We start from the raw sequence: 20,627 nt of genomic DNA, 5'->3' as shown, positions 1-20,627 counted from the left end.
GATGAGAGTTTACTGGTTAACCCGGCGGCTATTCATTTAAATTCTGAAATAAAATAATGTTTTTAAAAAATGGGTGGGTGGAGTTAAATTCGAATGGATAGGGATGACCAATCAGAGGCCGATATGTTCTTACGTCTTATGCCAAACGCGCCAATGACGACGCTGCATTCAGTCACCAACAATTTTAAACCTTTTTTTGAATTTTCCACTTTAGTAACTGAAGAAGGACATAAGGGAACAACCTACGGAGAGTAACCGTAAGGGGTTCTTTCTTTATTTCTGGTAAGATAATATATTTTTGTAGAATGTAGTATTTCATTGTTGAGAGTGGAATGTTAAAAGCCGTTATAAAGTAATTTGATGTCTTAAAACCATCCGCGTGTCATACTAACGTTAGCCGACTCATATATGAAACATTTTTTTCACAACTTTACGTTAACGTTACCTGCCTTTAAAACATATAATATTTAAACATTTTTATTTTTTGTTCTATAAAAATATAACATTAACTAAACCTAAAACCACCTCCGATCATAACTAAGTTAGCCTAACGTTAAGTTACTTGCAATATATTTACCGAAATCTAAATATTTATTCTTTTAAAGAAACTAATAGGGTGAAGAAGTTATATTTATTACATAACGTTGCACCTCTTATGTCTCACAGCTGTGCCCCTAAAATATTAGTGAAATTAGGTAATATTAAACTCGGTTTTCATCCTGGAGGTCCCCTTTCAATATTTCACTTCATATGAGTCTAAAAATGTGACACATGTCCTGATGTACTTGTAAACACCTTTGACATGTAAAATCTAATATAATCCCTCATTTTAAGTAGATCCTTCAGCATTTAATGCATGTGTGAAATGCAAAATGTTATTATTTTGTGAACAGTAATTTGTCAACATCGTAATATATTCTGTCAGACTGGTGACTGCAGTAGATGAAGTTGAAAATAAGTTTGAAACCATCCATTCATTAAGTGAAGTCAATTATAATAAATGTGAGATTTTTTTGTTGTTGTATCCGACAGTGTTTAATAATTCAATGTTAAATTATTTATTTTATTGTATACAATCAATTTTGCCAATATGTAGCCTGTTTTATCTCAGTGTTAGGTTATGCATATAATTCTGTAATATTTCATCTTGACCGGGAGTTTTATAAAGCAAATGTTGCTCATTGTATTCTTCAGAGCATGCCAGTTTTTCTTTGAGGAGCAACACAGCATCTTCAGTAAGTATGAGCTGGGCTGTAGAAGAGTGGAAGGATGGCCTTCCTGCAAAGGCCTTACAAAAGATCCAAGAGATTGAAGGGCAGCTTGACAAGTTAAAGAAGGAAAGACAACAGAAACAGTTTCAGATGGATTCCCTTGAAGCTACTTTACAGAAACAGAGGCAAAAGGTCAGTTACCTGAGAAGTTTCAGAGTAGATTTCCTCAGATTTGAGCAGATTTAAATATCTCCATTATTTGTGTATTGTATTTCCCTACAGATGGACAGTGAGAAAAGTGAAGCGTCTGCCCTTAAGAGGGAGAACCAGTCTTTGGTAGAGTCTTGTGAAAGTCTGGAAAAGACTAGACAGAAACTTGCACATGACATCCACACGAAGGAGCAACAGGTGAATTATCTGGAGGGGCAACTAAACTTGTGCAAGAAGCAGACTGATAGACTAGAGCAAGAGGTCAAAAAGTAAGTGGACTGTGTTTAATACTTTAGCCCTATTTGCACAGGATAAGTATTACCTGGTGACCTCTAGTCATTTTTAATAATTGCGGAGGCTGTCTGTGATCTTAATCCCGTGCAAATCGGCCATGTCTGTAATTTGTAAAGTAAAAATTCCCCGGCAAATGACCTACCATATTTCGCCGAACACTGAGGTCCTGTGATAATATTAGTCCCGTGAGAATCGGCATCTCTGTGATTTGGCGGGTTCGTTTATAATTTTTTCAAAAAAAATTTGTTTCCTGTGCGCTTTTTTATCCATCTTTCGCGAAGAATGGAGGCTGCACTGGAGTGTTTTGATAGTATTTTGGGTGCTGGGTCATTTCGCTATATACCATACAGCTATACGATTTGCAGAAAGAGAAAGTTGAAAACCATCAGAAGAGCAAAAACAAAAAGAATGATTAGATGGAGATGAATTACATCTATAGCAGCATGCGGTAAGGAACTTTATTCTGTTTATGATATATCATACTGCTAGACCTAAAAACAAGTTATTTCCAAGCAATAGCCTATTGACATCATATCCGGGAGATAAGTCTGTAAATTCGAGTAAAATCACAGGCTTCGCTTATCCCGTGCGAATGCGCCACACGAAATTCAGATGTGGGTGGGTCATTTCTAAATCACACGAGGTCCCCAGATAATACTAATCCAGTGCGAACAGGGCTTTTGTTGTGAGTTGTGACAAAGTTTTCAGTATAATATCATTATTATTTTTAAATGTGTAACTAACTTTTATATAATATTATTATATAGCCTAATATATATAAAAACTTTGTGTAAGAACATATTCTAAACTAGCCAAAAATGACTCGTCTTGGGCTTGGCTTAATTTTTAATTTGATTTTATTCAGATATAAGCATGAATTGGAACGATCCCAAACTTCACATTCTTCAGAAATCCAGCAGTTGAGTACACCGCAGAAAACTTTTGCAACCCCTGCAACACCTAATCATTGGCAACAAGGTAAGATATGAATTGTATAGAAAATAAAAATGCAATTCAGAATGTATGCAACATACTTAAACATGATAATATTGCATCTTCAGACTCAAAAATAAGTGACCTACAGGAAAAGTACAATCGAGAGGTTGAGGAGCGGAAAAGGTTGGAAGCTGAAATCAAAGTCATGCATGTAAAAGTAAGTAAAATACATACAATTTTGGTGAAAAGAGCCTTGTAGCTAGATGATATATTAAATGAAAATTATGTAATTTACTCTCCCTCATGTCGTTCCAAACCCATAAGACTTTTCTTCATCTTCGGAAGACAAATTAAGATATTTTTAATGAAATCTGGGAGATTTTTGTCCCAGAGTTGACAGTCTGCACAACTACAACTTTGATGCTTATAAAAATTACATAAACTAATACATTTTGAATTGAGCGGTTTAGTCCAAATTTTCTAAAGAGAAACGCATGATCGCTTTATGATGAACAGATTTAATTTAGGCGTTTATTCACATATAAACATTAATCAACGCACACATTGGATATGGTAAACTGAAGCTCAAGCATGTTTGCTTGACGTGCAAAAATCAACAAGGTTCACTCTTGTGTGTTACACAGCACGTTTGAGCCTCCACAAGAACCAATGAGGTTTATTCTCCTGTGTTACACAGCATGTTTGAGCCTCCACAAGGACCAATGAGGTTTGTTCTCGCATTAAGCAGGTTCGGTTGAGCTTTTGTTTGTGGTCGCTGATCAATCTTTATTTGTGAATAAAAGTTACATTTAATCTGTACATCATATAAAGCAAAAATTTGGACTAAAACGCTTTAAGCATATGGATTAGTTTTACAGTCTCTTTATGAACTTTTTCAAATTGGCAAAATTTTTCGAAGTGTCAAATTGGTAGTTGCGCAGACTATTAAAAATGTCTTAATTTGTGTTCCGAAGATGAACAAAAGTCTTACTGTTTTGAAACGACATGAAGGTGAGTAAATGATGACAGAATTTCTGTTTTTGGGAGAACTAACCCTTTAATTTACTAAATAGTAATAATGCATCTCTCTTTTGTAACACCTGAAGCTTCTGAACCAGTCTGCAGTGAGCCATAAAGACATTGCAAGACAGCAGACAGGGTCCTCAATTTTCCCTTGGCAGCAAGACCAAAAAATACACAGTCATCAGTCTCAGACTGTGATGGAGACACCATCTAGGAGAAGAAACGGACCCTCTGGGATGTCATGGTCTTGTGATGACACACCAGTAAAGCCACACCAGCAGTTCACATCAGGCACTCAAAGTGACACAGCTGGATCACAGCAGATGGAACAGCTTAAGAATATAAATCAAGGTTGGTCTGACCTTACAGATGGATTTTATTTTTTTATTACGTAATGAATACAGCACTGCAGTGATAATCTTCATATGCCTTGAGGTAACACATTTTGTTGCTGTTTTTTGCTTTCTTATACTGATCAGATCTGAGGTCCAGGGTTTCTGAGTTAGAGCTCCGTCTTCAGGCTCAAGAGAAGGATATGAAGAATCAGATCAATAAATTCAGTGAAATTCAAACTCAACTGGAAATGGCCAGGAAAGATCTGGCAGACAAGGACAAACTCCTGAGCAAGTCCAGAGATGAACTCACAAAGACTACAGGCCAGTATGAGCAGTCAGTTTCTAAGGTAATGTAGACCTGTTTAATACATTATACTACTGCATATATATTATTTAAGTTATAGAAGATAAATTATCTTACATACAGTGGCCCCAGAAAGTATTTAAAACACACTTCAAATATATAAATTTAATTATAGCAAGTAACATTTATTTTAAAGCTAACACAAGCAAACTTTCAAGAAAATCAATGCAAAAAATGTAACTATTTTGCTTCAAAAGTGTGTTTGTTTCTTTAAAATAATTGCCACTTTACTTTATATTTTATCATGATTATATGTTATGTATAATGTATGAAGATATTAAAACATTAAGTGTCGTCTATATGTATTTTCATGTTGCAGTCATTTGGTTGAGGGGAGGGGGGCGGGGTTCATTGTTTAGAAACTCAAAATTTCTAAACAATGAGTTATCATGTGAATGTAGTAGTTCATCTTTGGTTGATTTTGGCTCCTCAGTGTTCTTCAGTTGAAATGAAGCTGAAGCAGGTAACAGAGGAGATGAACTGTCAGAGACATAATTCTGAAAGCGTGCATAGATCTCTGGAGCAGAAAATCAAAGACCAGGAGAGAGCGAGTCAGAAGGTCTTGTCTCCTTACTGTCAAATATAATTTAAGTTTTTTTTTAAATATATTTCTGAATATTGGATGAGCTGAAATTTACAAATGTTTGTCTTCTCACTCATTTCAGGAACTTGCACAACTTCAAAGCTCCCATCAAGCTCTTGAGCTGCAATTTAACCAGGTAAAAAATAAAACGAGTATGGAGATCCAGCAAGCCAAAAAAGACTACAATGTTTTGCAATCAGATATGGATAAGGTAATTTGAAAATTCAACTATGACTATTGTTTTATAAATGTTATGAATAACACATTTCTGTTCAGTATATTTTCTTTTTATTTTGTTTCTTTTCAATTTCTTTATACACATTTGGCTAAGTTAATCACAACAGAATGCCATTGGTTTTAAAGGTAACTGCTCTAAAGAATCGACTGGAGAAAGATTTGGAAGAGCTGAAACAGAAACTTCTCAGGTCTGAGCAGGGGTTACAGGCCAGTCAAGTGAAGGAGGCAGAGTTGAAGAAGAAATTTGATGTAAGTTCTTTGTGTATCTGTTAAATAAAAGGTATTAGTTGGCTTGTTTTAATTTAATAATAATAGATTTTACTTTATGGAGTATGTGGACTAAAGTTTGTAGTACAAAAGCATGTAAATGGCTTGTTTCTGCTTATCCTAGGAGATGCAGAGAGAGAAGAACACTCTCAGTTGTCAGTTAGACCAAGGAATGAAGAGGGTCAAACAACTTGAAGAGGAAAAACAAAATATTGAGCAAAACCTTGCCAAAAGCCGTACGATGGTGGATGATTTAAAAAGTATGTTTTTAAAGTGTAATAAATCTCAAAAAAATTCAAGGAAAATCTAAAGTAATGCTTTATCTAATCATTTTTACTCATTACCTTCAGTGAAGACACAAACCCAGAGTGAAGAACTGACTGAACTTCGCAAAAAAATGGAACGTCAAAGTGCATCATCATCTCAAGAATTGGAAAATGCCAAGAAAACTTTGGCTGAAACAGAAGCAAAGAATATAAAGACTCAGGCTGAGTTGCAAAAACTAGTTCATGAAGTTGAACTCAAAGTTAATAAGATTTGTGCTGTGGAGAAAGAAAATGAAGACCTCAAAATGACCTCAAACTCCTGTCAGAAAGAAGTTGCTGAAATGAAGAAAGAGTATGAAGCTCTTCTGGAGTGGAAAAACGAAAAGGAACAGTTGATTAACAACACTGAATCCAACCGTGAGGAAATGCTGAGTAAAATTGCAGATCTGGAGAAAGACAAGGCCAAACTCAGTGATGCTCATGATGGCTTTCAGAAAAAGATGCAAGATTTAGAAAATGAGAAGATTTGCTTATCTGGTCAGATTGATTCACTCAAAGGTGAGCTGCTTGTAAAATGTGTGGAGCTGGAGGAAAAAGGTAGAGTGTATGAGGAGCTTCAACAGCAGTTTAGTGAGACACATCAAAAACATAATAAGGAGATGGACAATTTGAAGCAACAAATCACTCTAATGCAGGAGCAGGTGAGTGAGCTTGAAACTAAACTGCATCAAGAAACAAGTAAGGTTGAAGGAATGGAGCAGGCCCATGGTCAGCTCCTTGAAGAATATGATAGTGCTTGTGACCTGGCTAAATCAAAGGACTCCATTATTGAAATGAACAGAACTGAGATTGAGCATCTTCAGGGATCATTTGCCTTGCGAGAGCAGGAGCTAGATAAATTCAAAGAAGAGAAAGACATGTTGGCTAAAGAATGTGAAGTCCGCCTTGCACAAAACAAAGAGTTGGAACAAGAAAAACTCAATGTGGAAACATCTCTGCAGGATGTTCTTGAGAATATTGCCTTCTTAGAATCAGACCTAAAGTCTCAAAAAGATTTAAATGCTGATGTTCAGGAAAAATATGATGATCTTTCTAAAGTCAAAGAAGATCTAGTAGAGAAAGTGTCTTTGGTGGAAAAGAGGGAAAAAGATCTTATTCATGAAGTTGAATCAATGTTACAAAAGAATAAGTCTCTTGAAGAGCAGTTTAATTGTCTTGTTTCTGAAGCAGAAGAAACAAGAAGTTCCTTAGAAAAAGTAAAGGAGCTACAAGTTCAGACCGCCACTGAGTTGGAAAATCAGAAGACAATAGCTGAAAATCTTGCAAAAGAAATAGATGAAGAAAGAAGGAAAGCATCAAGCATGGAGCAGGATAATGCACAACTCAAAGTAAAACAAGAAGAGCTTGAAAATAAAGCAAATGAACTATCTGAGAAGTATGAAAGCCTTCAAAAGCTCAATGATGTTGTTTGCCAAGAGAAAGAAGAACATCTTAAACAGCTTTCCATAATGACGGAAGCACTTGCTGAAAAAGATGTCATGGCAGAAAAGATTGTTTTAATACAAAGTGAGCTTGAGGCCTCAAATCATTTGTCAGCCACACTAAAGAATTCACTAGAAAGTCTTCAGAAACAGTTTGACTCTACTGTAGAGCTGAATCTGTGTCTGGAAAAAAATTTACTGGACAGATCTGAAGAAAAAGCTTTATTAGAGACAAGTATCAAGGAGCTCACTGAGAGACATAACAGGGAATCTGAAGTTTATGTCTCTGAAAAGGAAACTCATTTTAAAAAACAAAATAGTTTAGAGGAGTGCATCAGTGTTCTTGAGGCAGAGTTACAGAGCAAATGTTTGGAGGTCAGAAATGCTTCAGAAAAACTGAAGGAGGCTGCACTCGAAAAGGAAAAGCTGAAGCAAGATCTTGACTTATCAAAGGACCAACATAAGGAGGACACTGATTCCTATCAGAGAGTTGCAAAGGAACTTGAAGACTTGAAACAAAATGCATTTCCTCATGAGCAGGAGATAGAAAGTCTCAGAGCTGCTTTGACCATTCTGAAAAGCCAAGAAGCCACACAATCCTGTGAGATTGAATCTTTGAGAAACAAACTTCAGGAAGCTCAGTCTGAGAAAGCTAAAGCATTAGAGACATTGAATGAAAAAAAGATTAATGTGAGCAAAATTGAAGTACAGCTTGAAATGTTGCAGATGGATCTTGAAGATAATGAAACACAGGTAGAGGAGTTACAAGGCAACATCAGTGTTCTTGAAGCAAAGTTAAGTGATAGTGAGGCTCAGAGGTCCACCCTACAAGCAGAGCTCGAGTCTGTCAAAGATGACTATAAAAAGAGTGTCCTTGAAGTGTCCCTGCTATCTGCATGTTTGGAGGAAACACAAAAGGAACAACAATCTAGTTCTGCATTAGTCAAAGAGTTGGAGTCTCTCCATGTAACCCATGAAAATCTTAAAGTTTCCCTAGAGCAAGAGAATTGCAAGCAGACAAACCTTGAAGCAATGTACAACAATCTTATGGAACAAAAACTAAAGTTGGAATCTGATATCCAGGTATTGAAAGCAGATGCTCAGAATTCCCAGGAGCAAGCAGATAAATTAAAGCAGGCACATGATTATCTGCTGTCTCAGATAGTTGAACAGCAAACTCGCATGGAACAGCTTCTGTCTGAGAAGAATCTTGATGCAGAGGGTCACTCTGATGCAGACACAATGAATAAAGAGCAAGCCGCATATGAGAATGACGAAGATATTTCCGAAATGGCATTTGCCAACACATCTATTTTGCCCTTTGAAGAAGATACTGCTGTTCTGAGTATTTCATCACCTGGAGAGCAGCTTAATACACAAGAAGTGGCCCAAACATCCTTGTCATCAGATGAGGATATCAAACAGTTACCACTGAAGGAGCTAATGCAAAATCAATCCAGGGAGCTTGAGGAGATATCTCATGTTCTTAAGGAGAATGTCAGAACCATGGAGGAGCAAACTAGGGTTCAAATAGATCAAATCAAATTACAGCATGCTAAAGAGCTCCAGAGCATGGAGGAGCAAATGCTCAATATCAAAAATGAGTTGGAGGCCAAACTCCGAGAAGAAAAACAACACGCAGAGAACTTGTCCTCACAACTGGAGACAATGCAGCAACTGCAGGAATTGGACCTTGCATCCTCCTCCTTGCTGGCTACTGAAACTTCACAGGTAACCTATGTATTTCACAATGTAATGTCAGATGTTATGCACTATATCAGTTAAAGTGCTGACTTAAAGGTGTATTTCACTTGTGAAATAAATTAATCATGACTTTGACCTGCACATTTTTGCAATTGCATCAGTGAACTGAAAATTTCCTTTAGCGTGATGTTACATTCAGGCCGCCCGTAGGACATAAACCTGAAAATTAAAGAGTGCAGCTTAAATCATTGCATTTAAATGCAATTGTAACTGGGTGATATATAGGTTTAAAGCTCTGCTGATATCAAAAAACTATTTCATTTAATTTCTCTTGATTTGTATTCATAACTATTTTTTATTTATTTTTTTCATCTTGATCAGGAAATGACATCCAATGCACAGAAGAACATAATCCATCATCCTGAAGAGTCAGACTCCACTCCAGATATTAGCCAGGAAAGTGAAAAAATACTTGTGGAACTTGAAGCACTTAAGGAATCTCTAAGGACACGCGAAAAGGAGGTTCAACATTTGCAATCCCAGTTTGAAGTCTTGGAATCTGAAATGGCAATTAGAAAACATTTGTGCTCTGACTTGGAGGGTAAAGTTCGTGAAATGGAAATAGAAAAGACAAACAGCACAGACAAATTGATGTCTGTCACTCAAGAAAACCAGAAACTGAGCAACCACATTGGAGAGTTGATAGAAGAGATCAATTCATTGAAACTACAGCTACAGACCTCCAAATGCCAGCTCTCAGATGTTATAGAGATGATGGAAAGCTTAGAGATGGCAAAAGGTGAGTGGGATGAGAAATATTTCCAGATTGAGAGTGAACTAAAAAGAGTACGTTCTGAAAAGGCCAATTTAGAAAAGCACATCCTTTCCATGGAGGCTGACATAGAGGAGATACAAGAACAGAAACAAAGGCAAGCAGTAGAGCTTGATGCAGCTAGGAAGACAAATTACAGCCTTGAACAACAACTTAATACAACTATGGCAGAAGGTGGGCGACTTAAAGAAGAGCTTATTTTGTGTACTGATGTAAGGGAAAGTGAAAACCACTCCTTAATGAAGTTGAAAGAAAAGGCTGAGCTTCTGGAGAAGAGAGAGAGCAATACACGAGAACTTATAAAAGAACTAGAAGAGGACATTAGGGCAGGGAAAAGACAAATCGAGGCTGCATCTAACCAAATTGATGTCCTGAGGAAAGAAAAAGAGCAACTAATTCAACAGTCTCAAAACCTTGAGAATACAGTGGCTCTTTTGAATGAAGACAATACAAATTTGTTCAGGGAATTAAACTGTTTAAAGAACAATGAGAATTTTGCTTCAAGAGAGTCTGAAAACATGTCTTCCAAAATCCAATCACTTGAGAATGAGAACATCAGGCTGTCCCAGTCCCTTGAATCATCTCTCTTGGAGAAAGGTGAAATAGCCTCCAGGTTGATTTCGACTCAGGAGGAAGTAGCTCAGATGAGACAGGGCATTGAAAAACTGAAGGTACGAATTGAATCTGACGAACGGAAAAAGAACCACATGAGTCAGCTGCTCAAAGCTGCACAGAGGAAGGCAGATGTTCTTCAGGACAACATTGAAAAGCTTGAGAGAGAAAAAGAACTTTCTGACCAGAATCTGGAGGACGCCATTCTTCAAGCAGAGAGTGCCAAAGCCGAGCTTGAGGAAATACAGGCTGAATCGCAAGAGCTTACCAAGAAAATCGAAGAGATGGTCACTGAGCTAAAGGATCTCAAGGAGGAGAAGTATAAACTTGAGCAAGAACTTGAGCAAAAGAACAGCCTAATTGATGAATTGCAGTTGTCCAATCAAGCAGCTTCTGAAAAGCTTAAATCTGTGGAAGAGGCAACAGTGAATCAGCAACAAATGATCACGGACTTCCAATTTAAAGTGGGTGCCATGGAGGAGGAACTTCAACTCTGTCGAACAGAAGTAGAATCGAAAGAACTGATCACACAGGATTTGACCTCTCAGTTGCTGTCTTTGCAGTCTGAAAACGAAGAGTTTGCCCAGAGAGTTCTCGAATATGAAAGGTGTCAGGCAGAGCTTTGTTCAACCAACCAGTCAGTCTTGAAAGACTTCGAAAACAGGCAGCAGGAGCTTCTCAAAGAAAATGCCCGACTTCAGTCACAAATAGATGAGCTGCAGGCGCTATCTTCAATTCAGGTTGAGCGAGATGAATTGCAAAAGGACAAGGTCGAGTTACAGTGTACTATTGCACAGTTGGAGGAGAAGACGCATATGCAGTCTTCCAAGATAGAGGTCATGCAGAAAAGTGTCACTTCTCTAGAGAACAGTGTCCAACAGCTAGAGAGCCAACTTGATGCTATGAAGCTCATGAACTCCGAACTAACAGAAAAGGTATTTTGCATTACCTTTAGCAGTTTCTTTTTTCTCCTTGTTCTCATTTCACATATTCATTTATTTGCATTCACTTTCAGTTAAATGCACTACATGAGAGCAGTTTGCACCTCCATACGCAACATCAGCAAGAACTGTGTGAGGCAAGGGAAAAGCATAATATATTGGAGATTAATCATAATCAATTGACTTGTCAACTGCAGGAGTCTCAAAAACAAATCGAAACATACAAGGTAAGAATTTGTCCTTCACCATGTTTTACACTGGCTTCATTGATGTTTAGTCTCTGCTTACTCTACACAAATTTTCATTGCACCTTTCAGCTTGGCTTGGAAGCACTGACGATAGAGAAAGATGGCCTGCAGAAAAATGTATCTGATATTCAAGAAAGTCATGATGTTCAGATGAAGGAAAATAACAGGAGGCATGAGGAGAACCTGAAACATGTACAGCAGCAGGTGGGTAGATGTAATATTGTAACAGTGTGTGTGTGTGTGTGTGTTTTTTTTTATTTTTAATAAAGTTAGTGCTGTGCATTCTAGCATAGTATTATGATAACAATGCATTTATTTATTTTTTTACATTTATTCAGCAAGTAGTCAAGGATGCAAAATACTTTATCATCATTACAAAAAAAGTTATATTTTAAATAAATCATGTTCTTTTATTCTTTTTATCAGAGAATCCTGAAAAAAATGATCACTTTTTTTGCTGTTATAATTAGAAATATTTCTTGAGCACCAAATCATCAATTAAAATAATTTCTGAAGAATCATTTGGCATTGAAGACTGAATAATGGAGTAAAATTCAGCTTTGCCATCACAGGAAGAAATTTTATTTTATAATTTGAATTAACTGTTTTATATTTTCATTTTAAAATATTTTATTATTTTAAATTGTAATAATATTTCACAATAATACTGTTTTTAAAATATATATATTTTTTATCGAGTTCAGTAAAAAAAAAAAATGTTTTGTTATGTTCTACAGCATGAGATGGACATTAATAAACTGAAGGAAGAAATTATGATGTTTGAAGAAAAGGCTGCACAGTATCTCTCTGACCTCAATAGCTTCAAGTCTCAAAATTCAGATGTGGAGTCTGCCTTAAAGGAATTACAAAATAAATTGGTATATTGTGAAAATGAAAAGGTATTGTTTTTGTTGTTTTTCTGTTCATTCTTCATTATTTTGGACACAACTTTCATTCTATATTTAGTAAAGTAATTAACTTTTTTTATTTATTGGTCTTTGTCCCTGTAGGCAGAGTTTGACTCTAAGGTTGTGCGCTTGTCCAAAGAGAAGGACAGTGCTATGAGTAAGATCAATTTGTGGATGAAGTCATGCAAACAGCTGGAACGTGAGAAGCAAGCACTTCAGGAAGAACTTCAGCAGCAGGGACAACAGATAACAGCACTGCAGGCCTCACAGAAAAAAGGTATAGACAAAACTCAAGAGAACATAACACACTATATAGAAAACTTAACTTGCATAGGACTGTCTCTTTTTTTCTTCTTTCTTTTTTTTGTCAAGTGATTTCATATCGGCCATATTTAAAATTTGTCCATCTTGTTTTAAACTGAAATAATCAGTTTTTGGATTTTGACAAATGTTAAACAAAGAAACATGATGGAAATTTAGTAAGATATATTTAGGATTTTGCTCTCTGTGCATTTCATTTGTTTTTTAAATAATATATATTACATTAAAAAATGATATGTTTAATAATAATAATATGTAATATATGCTAATGTTATATTAATACAAAACTACTTTAATGTTTATAAAAAAAAAAATTCAAAGTACCAGCATATTTACTGGTGATCTCAGACTTTTGGACACAGTTTATAAATTTAAAAAATTCAGAGTACCAGCATATTACTGGTGATCTCAGACTTTTGGACACAGTATATCAATTTAAAGCATATCAGATAGATGTACAGAGATTCCCTTTTTTGTAAAAAATCTGTTTTACAGCATCTGTCATGTTAACAGGTGATGGCAGCAGTGACGGCCTGCAGGAAGAACTACAGGAGCTGAAGGAAGCTCTGGAGGAAAAGAGCCTTGAGGCGGATGACAACATGGACCGATACTGCAGCCTCATGGTCAAAGTTCACAAGCTGGAAGAGACCAATGAAAGCCTCAAGAACCAGCTCAATCAGATGAGCACCCAGACAAAGACACCCAAGAGCAGGAGGTCCCTGAGGTCTGAGAAGAGTGACATGGAGAACAATAAGCCAGTGGAAGACACTAAGAGCGTGCCAGCAGGAAAGAGACAGAGAGCAGCGGATGACACCCCCAGCAAAGCACAGGAAGCCCTGCACAGTATCACCAAGAGACTGAAAGCTGCGGCTGCCACACCTAAAGCCACACAAGACGATGAGGATTACAGACCAGAGGGTTTGCCTGAACTTGTTCAGAAAGGTGAGAGGTTATCACAATTTGTTATACGTCCTCATGGTACAGCCTTCACGTTCATATGTGAGTTGTGCTCAATCAAACTTTCACAATTGAAGGAACAAGTGAAGTCACTGATCAACATCACCTCTTTCTGCACAGGTTTTGCAGATATTCCAATGGGAGAGATGAGCCCATTCATCATTCGCAGAACTGCAGTGCAGCGCTGCAGCCCTCGTCTGGCCGTCCGAACAACTGCGGCTCAGCAGAGCTCCATTTTAGCAGAACATCCTGTGCAACTCTCCAAACAGACAGCAGAGGGCAGGAAATCAAACACAGTGAGTAGAACTACCTGTGTGTATTTCCTGCAACCACAACAACCTACATCTTTCAAAGTAAACTATTTACTCGCAAAATGGTGATGATGATAGTATTGATTCCATGAAAGTTTGTTTGAATCTTTGGTGAAAATATTAAAAACTATATAGGCTATATATATTAACCTTCCATTTGTAACTTGTAAATGGCCAGATCTAATAATTCTACTTAAATTATATTCATTAACAGTTCAGATGGGCTGTTTGTCTCCTACAATAGTCAATTAGTAAATGAATTTATTTAAATCAACTTACACATTTGGAAAAACACAAGTAATTTGTCATAAAGTATCCAACAGTATTAGCAGTGCAGTTATACCAAATTTTAAGAGTAGACCAAAATAGTTGAATATGTAATATGATATTTTGATAAATGTTCTGTTATTTTAAGAACAAAAATGGGGAATACAAACATGAGAGGTGTTTTATATGTCATTAACTCTCATTGTGTAGCTGAAAATATTTAGGCATTCCTCAGTCTTTAACCACAGGAGGGCATCATAGACCCTCAGAAAATGTACCTGCAGTCTGTAGTCAACTCATGTCACTCTTAAAGTTACTGACCATGAAAGCATTTCCAGATGAAACTGTGCTTGACATTTCAGATTAGATGGAAAGCCTTAAGTGCTCTGAGGCATTAAAGCTCTCCTGTCAGCTTTTAACTCCCTCCGTAGCTCGGATCATGTCACCTTACCCCAGGTCACCATTTCCTGGAGATTTTCCCTTTTATTCTTCAAGAATTCAAAGGGAAGTGGAGACCACATGCTGCAGAGTTACTCTTATGTCCCAGAAATACCCTTCACCACCTTGAATACCTGATTCAAGACATAGTTTATGGAGGCAAAAGTTCTGCATTCCTGCTTCCATGTGTCAATTTAAAGGAAATATCCAGGTTCAGTACAAGTTAAGCGAGGTCATTAGCACTTGTGGTATAATATTGATTAACAAATAATTTTTTTTACTTGACACTCATTTTGATAAAAAAAAGAAGCAAGATTGTGAGTTATAGTGAGGCAATTGCAATGTGTAACAATTAAAATAATCACTTCTTATATACTCTAACTTCCTTTGTGTGTCACTGTCATTTTACTATGAAGAAAACGAGAGTATGGATGTGCATGAATTAATAAAGATTAATTCTGTAAGGATGCGTTAAATTTGAAAGTGGTATAATAAAGGGTGTTTTGACCTTGTGAAATACAAATTTTTAGCACATTTTACTCAATGAATATTTATTTTAATTGGCTGTTAAAATTTTATATAGGACTATATAAATATAATACTAAATTTTGATTACTTTTTACTATGCCAATGTTTTTTTTTTAGGAACAATTAAACTTAGCATCTAGGACAATGAACACTGAGCCACCTATTGCACCATCAGCCCATTATGTGGTGCGGTTCCTTGGCCGGGAGTAAAATTCATTAAAGCACATATACGGCCTTGAAATATGATGTACTGCCATAAAAAAAGCCAAAGTTTTAGCACTTTTTACTATATCAGTCTTTTTTATGGACTCTTGAACTGGGCAGGTCTCTTTAGTGTCTCAAATCATTGTGACTATGACCTTAATTGTCTATCTATATTATCTAATTATATATACACACAGTATACACTTTATTTAAATAATAAATCATTCATTAATTCCCTCTAAAGATTAGGATACAATTGACAGCCTTTATTAATAGATGACATGACAGAAAAACCAACAACTGAACTTTGAATGAAACAGATGCGAGCCGAGATGAGCAAACCATTAGTCAGCTTCCAGCACAGCCAATTTTCAAGTACTATTCAGCACTGGTTCTTCTCCAGAAAGTACATGCTGGGTATAAGTCAAGGGTTAGGGGGAGAACAGAAGATTGATTGATTGCAACATCTTATAATTATACATTTTGCACTTGTCCTCAGCTTGGCACTTCACCCAAAGAAAGATACAGTATGAGTTGTTTTGAACATTGATTGATTGATGAACATTGTTGCTGGGCATTCTTGACAGCTCAGCGTTGCTCTCTTCTGACATTATTCATGTACTTTCAGGTCCAGGCTCCTAAGGCCATCCAGAGCAGTGCGGCTTTACTATCTCCACTCGCCAACAGTCCACGGGAAAACAGCTGTGGAAGCCCTGTGCAGAAAACTAGCAGGCGCTCTCGCGGCTTCAAGAAGACCCCTGAGAAACAGGAATGGCTCAGCGCTTCTCCAAAACAAAACGACAACTGCCAAGTTCAGTGATTAGTGGGATGCCATGCAAATTTGCAGAATGTTTATACACTGTCTTTTTAGCTTTGTAAATAATATTCAAGAAGCCGTATCTGTATTTGTTTTTTATAATATTTTCTATTTCTTGTTTCGTTCATCTCATATTTTCGTTCTTTTTTTACTATTTCAAAACATCTGATGTGTTATCATTAACACCGAATAGCGGTATCGTTTTAGTGTATGTATTTTATTGACCTGATTTCTTATATCCTTTTGTATTTTTATAAATAGAAACATTACAACGAATCACTCCATTTTACCGTATGTCATTGTTTTTTCTGACTGCTTTACTAAACTTCACTCTGCCTTACAAATATGTTTGTTTGTGTACTTCTGTTTTCTGGAAGTGGCCTTTTGGCTGTTTACTCGCACGCAAGAAATACAACAGATTGTATTGTTAGGCAATGATAAATTCCAGCCCTGAATGCATTGAGCTGTGTAATATGTAAAGATTTATTTGCAGACTGTCTAATACAGTCTATTATTAATGAACACACAACAACAGGGATCTAATTCTTAGTTCAGGTTCTGACTCAATACAGGTCTACTTGGCTCTTAAATCAATACCTTTGCTTTTAAATTCACTCAGAAGATCTCCCCTGAGGTTTGGTTAAGGTCTAGTTGAGAGGATTTGGGAAGAAAAAGAAAAAGCTTATGTGATGATACAATGAATGTTTCATCATGACAACCTTGAAATGTGTTCCCTGAAACACTGCATCCTCATTATTGGTCAGTCCTTTTACTTAAATTATTTGACACCAAAAGCTGTTTTGATGTTGAGTTTATTCTAACAATAATGAATTGTTTATATAATTAAAATTTTAATTAGCTTTTGTTTATTTTTATTTTTTAAGTTTTAGTAATTGTTATAGATAATTTTTTTTTTTTTTTTTTTTTTTTTTAGAAAATGCCTTTTTGGCTTTAATTTATATTTATTTTTAGTTATAATAATCTTAGTACTTCTATTTAAACTTTTTATTTAAATAAATATTAGGAAACATTTCAAATTTCCGTTTTAAGTTTTTCATGTAATGTTTATTTGATGGCAGCTTATTTATAACTGTAAAACTAATTTTAGTAGCTTTAGTTAACAGTAACAGCACTGGATATGATGTATTCATGAAGTATCTTTGTTGTCGGAAATAAATGTATAATGCCCGCTTTTCTCTTGCAGTGCGAAGCAAGAACAAATCCTCCAGTGCACTGAAGTTTCTGCTGGTGTATCACTGCAAAGTAATACATCATGTCATGTCATCTTTTAATCATTTCAGCAAAATGCTACCACATAGGGCCTTTATTACTCCTCAGATATGCTTACTATGTAATATGTGTGCATTATTAAGTTGATCCCATGAGGGAAATTGTGGTGTTTTACCAGTCAAGACAAAATTCAACATTAATATATCGTAAATAGTAAATGTGAACACATGTATTTTTAATAATACTAACTTGCACTACCAAAATTGCATGTCACTTCCACAACATCACATTATTATATTAAATTGCACCATTTGCCAGCTGATATTTATAGCTATTTTGAGTTTGAAGAGCTGCCCTTTGGATTAGATCATAGTTCAATATTTCAGGACAGACAGCTTTAATAGAAACATAAATTTGACTGTCCACAGAGACATTTTTAGAATTAGAATGTGGTGCCATATTAAATCCACTTCCTTCTGTGTACAGTGCAATAAAATGTAAGGCGATTCAATCGAATTTAATATCAACAGAAAAATTCTATACACATCTGCGGTTCTGTTTCTGAGTTTTGAATTTTGGTGTTACATATATTACATAGATACAATTTTAAAGGTGTATGTTTAGGAAATATCAGATGGTGTATCTTTTTTTTTTCTGTCTAACAAGCACTGTGCATAATAACTATTGAATTTATAATTTGCATGCTAAAAGCACATGAAAAGATTTCTTTGTATTTCTAAAATCTATGAAATCATAATCATATTAAGATGGGCTACTCCAGATTTAAAAAGCTTTCTACTGTGATCCTGGTAATTGAAGAAAATTATGCTTTAGTACTGCTGAAGAAAATTCCATTATATGACTGACTGCTGACTCTGCTGAAAATGATTTTGATCAAAGTCAAGGACTGTGACTACTGTACACATGCTATCTATTGAGGAAGGAAAAATGGACATGTATTAATATTAATATCATCCTTTACATGAGTATTATCTCATCCGTTTAACGTAAATCCCAGGATGTCCAGAGTAGGGGTTTATCCCCAGAATCCTGACCAAATTTGCCCATTGGCCTCTGTCCATCATGGCCTCCTAATCACCCCCATATATACTTGGCTTCATCACTCTGTCTCCTCTCCACCAGTAAGCTGGTGTGTGGTGGGCGTTCTGGCACAATATGGCTGCCGTTGCATCATCCAGGTGGATGCTGTACATTGGTGGTGGTTGAGGAGATCCCCCCCTTCCATATGTGAAGCGCTTTGAGTACCCAGAAAAGCGCTACATAAATGTAACAAATTATTATATGCGCATCTACCACAAACGCAGGACATCACATCAGTACTGACTGGATCTCTTCCCAAATCGTCCCTACCTAACATTTTCGTCTAATTTTTATTCGTTGACGAAAATGTCAATAGTTTTCGTCATAGTTTTTGACATTCAAAACTGGTTTTTATTTAGTTATCGTCTCGTTTTCATCTGTGAAAAAATGTCGTTGATGAAAATAATGACAAAAATTATTTGGCAACGAAATTAACACTGGTCCAGAAAGACTGTCAGTCTGTGCATTAGAGGTGGACATTTTTCAGTGACTCTTTATACATTGTTACACAGTAGGAGCCGTTTGAGTGAGTCATTGAATCATTCACTTAACCAATTCATTAAAAAAGCTGCTTCACATGCTGTGTTTAAGACCTGCGTTTTATGGCGTTCCCTCTCTAACTTCTTGTTCACTTGGATGTATGTCATTGGGTATATTGCACAAGTGCCCACCACTGGCTGAACCCTTGCTATGGGTTTAAATGGAACGCCCAAAGCCCTGGAATCTGCTCTGGAGCCATGCCGTATAACTTTTCTAAACTGCTTAATTTAACTAACTTAAAGCTGCAAAGTACTTTTCCCTCTGTTTGAATCATAAGGTGTGTGGGTAAATTAGTTGCAAGCACTGCGAGTTCCTGTTGTGCTATCACAATCGGGTTGCATTGTGGTCTATGGATCTGCCTGATGTGTACATATGAGTAGATTCCCCCGAGGGGAAGTGCTTAGGGAAGTTCGTAACTGTATCTAAAAATAGAGTTAAACACAGCCACCATGTGTTCCTCTGCAACGTGGTTCTGCTTTGGCTTTGTTTAGAATGCTTTTTATTGGCGGGCAAAAATAGAAAAAGTAACAGGCGAGGGTTGAATTACAATTGAAGTGAGCATCCCTTTTTAATCAGGTTAGACGTCATAATGAATTTAAGGCGGATGAAAACGAAGCAGTGGGGAACAGACTTACAGTCTTTACAATGGCAGGCACTATTAAGGTCCTCATGTAACTTTGACAATTTAGGTGTTTTGCCTATACTAAAAGGTTTTTTTTTTCTATAGACATTTCATTAGCTGAACAATGTATGTTTTTGAATAACAATACAAACAGCTAAATACACTGTGCTTATCTCTCACAGCCTCTTTTTCATTCCTGTAAAATGAAACTTAAATATGGCACTACTCTGATTAAGAGCAGAGCAGATTATCTTCTCCTGTAATGTTACCATGAAAATGCACCACGACATCTATCACCAAATTAGCTCTTAATATTTCTGTTTATGTAGTTGTTGCAAATAAAAGTTTATGAAATATGCTTTAAATACATTCAAAATTAACCACAAGGAGGCTACCCTGGGTCGCATTACCCTAAACTGTCAAATTACTTCCTTGAAGTAATAATTGCTTGCCATGTACCCTTCACTAACGAGCTTGTGAAATTGCCCTTTTGTGAAGGGATTGATTTGTTCACTTTTGCTCACTAGTTCACTAGTGTTCTTTTCCAGAAGTGCCCTTCAAGCACACAAAACCCTGTTTGAAATTCGTCCAATATTGTATCTAATATGCAAGTTGCAAAAAAAAAAAATTCTTGTTGACAAATTTATAAAAGCAATGCCACTCATGTGCATGCTGTTGGTCGGCAGACACACAAAATTACATATTCATGAGTTCACACTTACAAAGAGTATGCATATTTGGCATGCTGTCCGTGGAAGAGGGCAACGAGCTCGATATTTGGCCCGAACCCAGAGCCAAACCAAGCGCTCAGGTCTAGTAATAATCTTTCAGCGCTACAT

The 20,627-nt window shown here is 36.3% G+C and overlaps 1 protein-coding gene across 1 annotated transcript; it reads left to right on the top strand.

Annotated features, from left to right (window-relative positions):
* Nucleotides 1–170: 170 nt before the first annotated feature.
* cenpf (centromere protein F) lies at nt 171–16,637 on the top strand. Its single transcript, XM_079852816.1, has 20 exons — nt 171–282; nt 1,195–1,403; nt 1,494–1,690; nt 2,581–2,693; nt 2,777–2,868; nt 3,758–4,025; nt 4,154–4,356; nt 4,807–4,932; nt 5,039–5,167; nt 5,320–5,442; nt 5,585–5,720; nt 5,811–8,938; nt 9,293–11,290; nt 11,371–11,523; nt 11,614–11,748; nt 12,282–12,443; nt 12,555–12,729; nt 13,287–13,715; nt 13,851–14,026; nt 16,107–16,637. The coding sequence occupies exons 2-20, from the start codon at nt 1,242–1,244 to the stop codon at nt 16,296–16,298; spliced, it is 8,097 nt and encodes a 2,698-aa protein (XP_079708942.1). The 5' UTR covers nt 171–282; nt 1,195–1,241; the 3' UTR covers nt 16,299–16,637.
* Nucleotides 16,638–20,627: the final 3,990 nt, after the last annotated feature.

This window comes from Squalius cephalus (assembly GCF_949319135.1).
Source record: "Squalius cephalus genome assembly, chromosome: 20".
In the NCBI taxonomy this organism is placed as follows: Eukaryota; Metazoa; Chordata; class Actinopteri; order Cypriniformes; family Leuciscidae; genus Squalius; species Squalius cephalus.
This window is presented reverse-complemented; position numbering and strand designations above follow the sequence as displayed.

Bases quoted from the DNA above. Each gene is read 5' to 3' on its own strand.
- cenpf (XM_079852816.1), top strand. From the start codon at position 1,242: ATGAGCTGGGCTGTAGAAGAGTGGAAGGATGGCCTTCCTGCAAAGGCC. The intron at 5,443-5,584 runs GTAAGTTCTTTG...TGCTTATCCTAG, and splicing joins AGTTGAAGAAGAAATTTGAT to GAGATGCAGAGAGAGAAGAA. The intron at 14,027-16,106 runs GTGAGTAGAACT...ATGTACTTTCAG, and splicing joins AGGGCAGGAAATCAAACACA to GTCCAGGCTCCTAAGGCCAT.